This window comes from Solanum verrucosum, unplaced genomic scaffold (genome assembly GCF_900185275.1).
Source record: "Solanum verrucosum unplaced genomic scaffold, falcon-dt-bn FXZP01000031.1, whole genome shotgun sequence".
In the NCBI taxonomy this organism is placed as follows: domain Eukaryota; kingdom Viridiplantae; phylum Streptophyta; class Magnoliopsida; order Solanales; family Solanaceae; genus Solanum; species Solanum verrucosum.
The window spans coordinates 1,770,539-1,780,903 of NW_026020194.1; the positions used below are offsets into that span (position 1 = coordinate 1,770,539).

General features: G+C 31.6%; 1 protein-coding gene across 1 annotated transcript; it reads right to left on the reverse strand.

Annotated features, from left to right (window-relative positions):
- Window positions 1-4,278: 4,278 nt before the first annotated feature.
- Window positions 4,279-9,939, reverse strand: LOC125829586 (agamous-like MADS-box protein AGL65). The gene is made up of 17 exons (XM_049508793.1): window positions 9,758-9,939; window positions 9,582-9,635; window positions 7,435-7,441; window positions 7,170-7,231; window positions 6,906-7,005; window positions 6,686-6,783; window positions 6,457-6,607; window positions 6,310-6,375; window positions 6,146-6,211; window positions 5,991-6,056; window positions 5,827-5,892; window positions 5,660-5,725; window positions 5,322-5,387; window positions 5,122-5,187; window positions 4,948-5,021; window positions 4,512-4,713; window positions 4,279-4,389 (listed from the first exon to the last, which is right to left on the reverse strand). Exons 1-17 carry the CDS (start codon window positions 9,937-9,939, stop codon window positions 4,279-4,281), a joined length of 1,503 nt encoding a protein of 500 aa, XP_049364750.1.
- Window positions 9,940-10,365: the final 426 nt, after the last annotated feature.

Consider the following 10,365-nt stretch of genomic DNA (forward strand, 5'->3'; position numbering starts at 1 on the left):
GCTTATGATATGCCAACAGGGTTAGCTTGAGGTCACTTGTGATTCTAGGTCCCGTGTCCGCGTCAAGGGGTAGCCTCGGGGTGTGGCATAGATAAAATTAGAGCAAGATTCCAAGAAGAGAAAAGCTAGGTTTCAAGCGTTCATGGTTTGGATCGTAATATTTGCTATTTTTTATTGTTAAAGGATATAAGGAAGGGTTTCACATGGGTTGTTGGTTAAAGGATAAGCTTGGTAAGCGATTTAGCGAAAGGAACAGGAGTCTCGTATATTAAAAAGTTCAAGGTATTTGGAATTTACAGCATAGGAAGAATCCAAGAAAAGTGAAGGAATATTAATACATCTCGTGTAGACCCTTTGTTTGAAGTTGAAGGTTGTATTGATTTTTGTCTTTGAGTTCAGATATGACTATACAATCTGAACTGGTTTGGCACAGACTTACTAGGGGTTTATCAGCGACCTTTATGAAGATTGGGTTTTGGTTTGGGTAACAAACAATGATATATGGAAGATTCCACGTTCTTATGTTGGTTTGGGTTATTCAAATTATGGTAGATGGCTTATTGGGGTGCTATATATGGTATAGACCTACAGTTCTACATAGTTATTGAGGATTTCAAGGGGTTTGAAACTACTATGTTGATGGGACTACCCAGAATGTTATGATGCATTACATAGATACTTGATGGTAAATAGAGGTTATGTGCTTATGATAAATAGAATTATTGGAGTGACAAAGAATTTCTCTAAGTTTTGGCATGGGGTATATGACGGTTTAAATGGTAGTTGAAACTTGGTATGTGAAAGATTACGTAAAATTTGGCATTGGGCGTGATTCAATAGCTTTATCTTGATTCATCTTTCAATGGTTTTATTAAGTCTAGAACATTGAGTTTAGATGGGTAGCATATTTGGTTTGTGAACTCGGGGTTCCGAATGAATCTCAAAGGTCCATTTGGGAATTTTGTGCCTCCTGCAAATTGTTGATTTGTGTTTTTTGGTGGAGTATGATTTGTTCTTTGCGATCATGGCATCCTCTCTTGCGATCGCATAGGGTTAGTTTTGTGTGCATCGCAATCGGGTGGATGACCGCCGTGATCGCATAGCTTAGTTTTTTCAATCATTGCGATCGTGTGGTTGGACATCGTGATCACAATGGTCAAAATAAATGAGCTGACCTTCTAAGTCATCACGATCTTGAAGCCTTGGTCATCACGATCGTGTAGAGTAATTTTCACCTTGGCAGAATGTTTTCTCAAAATTGGGGTTTCAACCCGATTCACCATTTTTTTTAATATTGAGAGCTCGGCTTTGGCGATTTCAAAAGGATTATTCAACATTCATCAATTGGGTAACTATTTCTAACTCCCCCAACTCGTTTACCCATTGATTTATTCATGATTTTGGTGATTAAGATTGAGTGGTTGGTCCAACCTTTGAAGGTTTTTGAAAATGTTTAAGGCTTTTGATTAATTGATGATTTAAGAATGATTCCAGCTCTATTTTTTATTTGGTTTTCACGGTTGGTTTCCAAATGGTTTGGGTAACAGAATTTTTAATTAAATTTCCAGATTTAGCCTCATTTTTGGAATTGGGTTCTTGGGTCGATTTGACCTCATTTTTCAAAACTCTTGATATGGGTGCTAACAGTCCCAAAATCTTATTGTGATTACTTATTTGAATAGATTGTGTTGAATTGGAGACTCAACAAAAGGGGAAAGCTCAAGTTCCAGAGTGATTGTTTGATTAATTAAGGCAAGTGGACTTCTTGACTTTTCGTTGAGTTTATTGAACCTTGAATGTCATTGTATGATTGGGAGTAATGGGAATTGATGAAGGGATTTCATATGAGAATTTGTGTATTGTAAATTGATGATGTGACCTTGTTAAACAACTTGGGTTATAACTAGAATCTTGTTGATTTGTATGACTTGATTATATTGTAGGCAATTGGTCGAGTGAGATGATTCACTTGACGATATGCTTTGATTGTTTGTTGTTGGATATTGATGTTGAATTATCATCCTCATATTTGATCTTTGCACTATTGTGTTTGCATTGATGTTGTACCACTACTGTGATGATATTGGTGTGGTTGAGATGAAATAGGGAACGGGTCACACATTCATGGTGGATTCATTGAGTGGAAATAGGGAATGGCCCACACATCTGTGGTGGATTCATTGAGATGAAATATAAGGTTCCCTAGTCACTGTTGGGTATATCAAGATGCAACATTATGTATCTCTCATGTTGCAAAAAGAGTAAAGCATAAACCTATACCTCAACTATACCAAGTTCTAGCAAGCATGATGCTTGTTTGGCCAAAGAAAGCAACAAAGTTGCAGCTGCTAAACATGCACCATAAAATGGTCCATCTAACTGCAAGTTGGCTATGCTTCAAAGCCATTTGTATTCATATAAATACATGTTATTATACTGATAGAGCTGTTAATTTTTCATTGGTTTTATGAGACTGTCGATTTTAGGATTGGTCGAAAAATTCAATGTTAATGATTTCACATTGTGCATTGAAGCTGAGATCTCTAATAAGTCTTATCCTCATATATAATTGCTTTCTGAATATAAATGTCCCAAGAGAAGTTGTCAACATCAAGGTAAGCGCGCTGCTGAATTTTATGATTCATTTCCTTTTAATTCTAAATGGACATAAAATCTGGTGTCACAAGTTAGATATATTTGACATCTTATCCCGATCTCTGGTTGTCTATTGATTCATTCAGTAATTAGGTATTTTTACTTTCATATGTTTCTTTGCTTCCTCTTTTAACATTATTTCTTTCATATTGAATATGCTTTGAAAATGTTTTGTGTAGATTGCTCTTGTGGATTCCAAAACCGGTTAAATAGTAGTAATAAGCTTGGTCATTTATTGAAAATTTTGCAGATTAGTGATGGTTGCCGATGGAGAAAATCCAATCAGAAGATGACAAAAGGAAATTTATTTTCACGAGCTTGTTGTTTTTGCAGTAAAGCTTGTGGAAAAAAAAATGAAAACATGTTTGAATGTCTTCAATTTCATTATTGCCGATAAAAATGTATTGAATAAATTATTTTTTTACAAGCGCATTGAGAGTTTGCTTACTTGGAATATTCTTAAGTCAGACAATTTCTATGATTTAATAAAATATTAGTGTTTCAATTATAAAAAATTTCCTAGTGCTTTAGTTATTATTATGAGCATAATGTACAAGTTTACTAACATTTATATTAGTTTGTAATATAATTATATAAAAATTAAATGTTAATTTTTGGTCAAATTATTGCAGAGGTATCCTAAAAAAATACATGTATGAATATATGGCGATCTATAACCCACGAAAAATGAAGTAAATAACCGCCCAAATTATTGTTCAGTCTTCAAAAAAATCCAAACAAATTAATTGCAGCAGACATAACTTGGAGAGTTTTGAAAACCACCGTTACAACAATTAGCGCGGATTAGTAACCCCTCCTATTTGACAGTTTTTTTGAGTGAGTCTTCAACTACATTTTCACATTCTCATAAGAGAAAATGAATCTCAGAATAGGATTTTGGTATTACATAGTTTGGATTAACAACTCTTTAGAATTAACTCTTTGCAAAGAGAAATTTAGATTCCTTAAGATTTATTAGGCCCAAAGGTGTCTTATGTATGCAATTTCAAGACAAACTCATGTATGTTAACTGTGAATGAATTTGCAAGTCCAAACTTGTAAATGACATAAAGATAAGTCATATTTTTCAAAATTGTTGAGCAAGAAGCCAAAGTATCAAAGCTGAAACCTATTTTGAAGTTGAATTAGTTATTTATTTCAATGTCAAAATTCATATAAGGTGAAACCTATTTATTAGGTGATGTCTTTGTTCATTAAAGCAGAAGCATTTTAAACAAGTTTAAATTAAACTGAATTGCACCAGATATCTTTCAACAAGTATTCTTCCAAATCAAAGAAAAAATTCATAGAGGTGATCCCTCCACTTGTTTCCAAGCTTCTTGCACCATCTTCATATAATCTAAATAGACAACTTATAATAATAAAAAGTATATTAAGACAAATGATGTTGCTAACACAGTTTATTTCTAACACTCATAGGTACTTATTGTTATTCACTTTAATATATATAGGTCACCCTACATACATAAAGATGATATCTTGTATACTGAAATAAGTAAATAAAAAGCTAAAACATCAAGTCTGTGGTCTTTAAAATGGATCAAAGATAAAGAAACTAGATTAAAAAAAAAGTTTGTTTGACATTCATTGATCAATCTAAATTTAAAAGTCATCTCCATTGAAACCTTCATTGAGGAAAACATCATCCCATTCCCATGCATCATTCTCATGTGTTGTTTCAGCAAAGTATTCATTGTTTCCCATGGTATTCCCCTGATCATTGTGACAAAATATTTAAAGTGAGTTTTGTGTGAATAATATCACAAATATAAATTTATAAACAAACGAATAAAGTTAATTAATCAATAATAATAATAATAGAGCTTTGAACTAACCTCTATGGGATAGTTAAATCCATTAACAGTAGAAGTTATTGCATTACTTTGAATTGAAGATTGATCAGTTTGTTGAATAATATGATTGATGTCGTTGTTATTGTTCAAGTTGATATTCCAATTTGAATGGGCATACTCCAACCCTAATTGGGAGGGAGTGCTCAATTGTGTACCCGTATTTGCGAGTGGACTCGAGCCATACCTGAGAGAGACAATGTTAAAGAACAACAATACCAACAAAAATAATAAAATGTATTTCGTTGACTTATTGTATATGATATTATTACTATTTATGTGGTTTCTTTTATGATAATAATTTGATCTTGTATAGAGTTTAGATGCATTGATCGTTATAATTCTAATGTCATCATATTTTTTAAGCAGATAAAATATTATCTTGCGAACAATAAGTAAATGTATGAATATCGAAAGAAACCTTGTGAAAGCGCAAATATTGTGCCAGAAATTCGTGAGAGAGTTGTCACTACTTTCACCAAAAGTCAATTGTGCCTGCAAAATATGAGTTAACTAGTTTAGTACAAGGGTGGGGAGGGTGGGGAGGGAGGGGATAGGATTTTTTAGGAATAATATCTCAAGAATATTAATGTACCTGTGACTGTCCAAATGTTTGTGTTGAATTCTGCTGGACATCTACTACCATGTTTTGTTGTTGGTTCTATTGTGCAGATAAGAATAATTATATCAAAATTTAAAAAAATATTTCGCCTGTTTAAGAAGATCTTAACAACAAGGGTGGGGAGGGAGGGGATAAGATTTTTTAGGAATAATATCTCAAGAATATTAATGTACCTGTGACTGTCCAAATGTTTGTGTTGAATTCTGCTGGACATCTACTACCATGTTTTGTTGTTGGTTCTATTGTGCAGATAAGAATAATTATATCAAAATTTAAAAAATATATTTTGCCTCTTTAAGAAGTTCTTAACACTAAATAATATTTCAAGAATATTAATGTACTTGAGATTGTCCAAATGATTGCGTTGAATTATGTTGGACATATACCATCATATTTTGTTGTTGGCTCTATTTTGCAGATAAAAATAATAATATCAAAATTTTTAAAAAAAAAATCCCATCTCTTTAAGGAGATCTTAACAAAGAATTATATTTCAAAAATATTAACTTACATGTAATTGTCCAAATGCTTGTGTTGGATTCTGCTGGACATCCACTATCATGTTTTGTTGCTGGCTCTATTAAACGGATAAAAATAATTATATCAACATTCAAAAAAATATTTATCTTCTTAAGGAGATCTTAACAAAAAAATTATATTTCAAGAATATTAATTTACTTGTGATTGTCCAAATGTGTGTGTTGGATTCTTCTGAACACCTACCACCATGTTTTGTTGTTGGCTCTATTTCACATATAAAAATAATATCAAAATTCAAATAAAAAAAATCATCTCGTTAAGGAGATCTTAACAAGGAATAATATTTCAGGAATATCATGTACTTGTGCTTGTCCCAATATTTGTGTTGGATTCTGTTGGACATCTACCTCCATGTTTTGTTGCTGGCTCTATTGTGAGGATAAAAAATAATTATATAAAATTCAAAAAAAATATAGTCTATTTAAGGAAATCTTAACAATCAAGAATATTAATGTACTTGTAATTGTCCAAATGTTTGTGTTGGATTCTGCTGGACATCTACCGCCATATTTTGTTGTTGGCTCTATTTCGCAGATAAAATAATATATCAAAAAAATTAAAAAATCTCATATCTTCAAGGAGATCTTAATAAGAAATAATATTTCAAAAATATTAATATACTTGTGATTGTCCAAATATTTGTAATGGATTCTGCTGAACATCGACAATCATGTTTTGTTGCTGGCACTATTGTACAAATAAAATAAATAATATCAACTTTTTTAAAAGAAAATATCTCAATTTTTAGGAGATCCTAAAAAGTGTTACCTGCAATGGGGTAAAAGGCAATGAGTTTTGAGGAAATGACATATTCCCTAGATGTGAAGTACTAGCAAAGGAAGGGGTATATGTGTAATTGCTAGAACTGTTTGCTACTCTCTTTCCTTTGTCCATCCAATCTTGATTTTGAATAGTTGAACTGTAATAATAACGAAATAATGAAACCAAAAGGAGAAAGGAGAGAAAAATTTTCAATTATGTGAAAAAAATTAATGACCTGAATGGACTAATCCAATTATTAGTATCAAACTGGTGAGGAGCCATTTGTTGTGCAACAGAGTGAACATCCATATTTCCTTGTTTCTCCAATTCCATCTAATCAAAATTAATTTGACATTAGTTGGGATTTTACATTATTTCTAAGAAAAATAAGTATTTTCTTGAAAATTGTAATTTCGCGTTATTCTTCAATGACAAATCAAGGTGGAAGAACAAACTTTTCTAGCCAAGATTTTTTGGAGAGAGAGTTTCAAGTTACTCTCACACCAACAGAGTTGGTGAAGAGAAGGCTCTTGTTCTGCTCCTGGTTCGTAATCCCTGCATAATCATCTTGTTAGGCAGAATATTACATTTAGACAATTGAAATACTCTATAATATAAATGTCTAAGTGAAAGATCAAGGTGATGTCAATGTATTAAACCATGAGATTATAATTAAGAAGAATTATAAGAAAAACACTTGTGATACTAAATCAAATGACCTTATGTTAGCATCCACAATCTGTAATTCCAATGTGCTCTTCTTGATTTGTAGCTCCAAATTCTACATCAAAAAATTTCAAGTTAAAATGACTTTATCAACCTTCTTCATTGGTACTAGAATGATTTATTAACATTTATTTGGACTAGTCTTAATTTCTACTTCAAGTCACACTTAATTAACACACTACTAATTAGAATAGCAAGGGTAGATTGAAAAGAGAAAAAACAACTCATAATAGAGACATAAAATTAAGTTGTGCTCACCTCAATCCTGTAGAAATTAAAACACCGGCAACAGGTTGAAACATCCAAAGGCAGCCATCATGATAAAGTTTAATTCATTAGTGAGAGAGTCGTGAATTTCACTTAATACAAAAGAAATCAAGTATGAGGTACTAGGTAGTATCTAACATTTTCAATAAATCAAAATATTGTAACGTTTATGTAACTCGACATATTTGAGCTCACTCATATTATCAGTCTTAAGTCTTAAATAATATAATGCAGCAGGTTTGTTGATGTCTGATGGTCAGTCAGAAACAACTTCTCCATCCTGTAAAGGTAAAAATAAGGTTGTGTATATCTTACTCTTCTTAAACCCTACTAATGAGATTATATCGAGCTTCTTGTTGGTGGTGATGATTATGTCAACTTACACATATGCTTGTCTATATTTTCCCCTGGTCAAAATAAATTTTGTTAATTATGCTTTGGCCGAATTTTTTATCTCTTTGATACAATATGGAGAATAATAATATTAGTAACAATAATATCCATATGATTATTCAAGTTTATAAGTTAGTCAAATTAACTTATTTGCGTATTATGTATTAAATTGTCACCCCTATCAATTTATAGATTTTCATTTTATTAGCACATTTAATTTAATTGAAGATTTAATTCATTTATCCGTAATATCTTTTCTAATTTTCAAAATATTCTTTTAAAATAAAGCTCATAATTCTGTTTCATTCCATTTTGTCGTTCGTTAATCTTCTTATACACATACTTTTTAAATTTACATTTGTTGTAAATAATATCAAAAGACAATATAATTAAAGAGAGACAATAAAGTAAACAAAGGAAAATGTGAGAAAGAGAGGAGATCCAAACTGTTTATCAAGAAGGTGTAGCTTGCTAACATCTCCTCTGATGTGATTCAATTGTCTCAATTTTGCCACCTTCTCCTTCATTAATATACCCAAAAGAATGAATTAAAACTAGTTTAAAATGGGTCAAATAGATATCAATAATTTAAAAAAATTATGACAACTCTCTCAATTATACACTTTTTTACTAAAGTCAAACTTGTTTTGTTGAATGAATTAAAACAAGTTAAAAATCACATAGTATTTCGTTGATTTTGAGGATGTCATTTTCATTATCTTTTAATTAATACACACTCAATTTTAATTTATTTGTCTGATTTCATCTTGATACAATTTAATAAATTAATAACACTTTTGTATCGTATGATCTTAAACTAAAGAGAGGTAGAATATGTCAAAATATCCTTTAATTTTGTGGCTATAAACATGTGTTGTGGAAAGTTGAAATTAAAAAATTATCGAAAAAGAAAAAAAATGTTCTGCTGAAAGATCGTTAAATGTCCCAGATTGGTGAATAACTAAACTTCTGGTCTCGTTAAAAAACGTTAGACAATCCTACTCCTATGAACTAGCTTTTGAGGTGTAATTAGTTATGCCTAAAACTTAACTAAACATGGTATAAGAGTCAGACTTGATGTAGGCCTCAGGAAATGGAACAGTTGTGGGGGTGGAACCCCCCCCCCCCCCCATCCATGAATGTCACACTCTGGATCAAACAGTGAAATTTTAAATAAAGAATATCCAAATCTAGGCTTCAGAGGGTGATACCATAGAATCCCAGATAAAAATGTCTAGGTCTAGGTATGAGGGGGTGATATAGTGAAATCATAGATAAAGAATGTTCGGATCTGGGGGTAAAGGGGTGATGAAGGAATGAAGTGTCCCACATCAGTGAATAAATAAATTTTTGGGCTCCTTATAAAGTCTGGACAATCCTCCTATTTTTGAGGTACGGGTTACACTCAAGCCCTAACTTGACACATTCTTTTTAAAATGGAAAAAAAAAAAAATTGAAATGGGTAAGAACGCGAGTACTAATTTTCGTTTCAAACTTTAGCAAATTTCATCATCATATAAAGATTAGACGAATTAATCCACATTAATAGAAACAAAACATAATTTTAGAAAATAGAAAAGTCCTACAAATACGTAGCGATAATAAATATATAAAAGAGTAAAGTACCTTAACATCGGCCATGTGACTAGCCCCAACAAAAGAAAAAAAAAACTCATAAGTTAGTGCTATAAGTTACTAATAGCTAAAAAAAATCAAGAAAATTTAGGAAATGTTCATGCATGTACGTCAATCTCCGCTCAACCGGAAGCTTAAGGTAACGCTGAAGCATGTCTTCAACTCTACAAAAGTGTAAATTTAGTAAAAAAAAAAAAGTTAATCAAGATGATAGTTTTATAGATTAATAACTAGCACGGCATAACGGAAAATTCGTATTTTTTTGTCGGAATCATTAATACAATACCTTTGTTGGCAACAGAATTTATTGAGCCGACCAGAAGGTGAGAACGCGATAAACAGCACGTCCACGTCACAGCAAATCGCAACCTCCTCAGCTTTTTTTAATAAACTACTACGTCGCTTAGAAAATGTGACTTGACGTTTCGTCGTCTCTTCTATTTTCTTTATTTCAATTTTTCTACCCATCTTTAAAAGGAGTATCTTCTCTGCCTTAAAAGGAACAGTAGCTTAGAGTGTTGTGTAAGTGTATGAACAATACAATGACCGAAAGAGAAGGCTCCAAAGTAGCTAATTTATAAGGTCAAAAAGCTATTTGGGTCAATATGAAATAAATAAAAAGTTGGTCAACCTCATCCAAACATGGTCGTGTGACTGTGTTATTAAATGTTGACATTTGGACAATATTAGTTAAGTGTACGTGTTTTGCAAGTGTATTGTATTAATTAATTAATTAATTAATTAATAATAATAAGGGAAAATGGTTTGAAAAATACTTCAACTTTGGTCGAAATTGTTGTTACGATACTAAACTTTATGGATGACCCTTTACCCCCTGCACTATTTAATAGTATATTTTAAAGGTATATATGTGCTCACGTGGACACATTACTA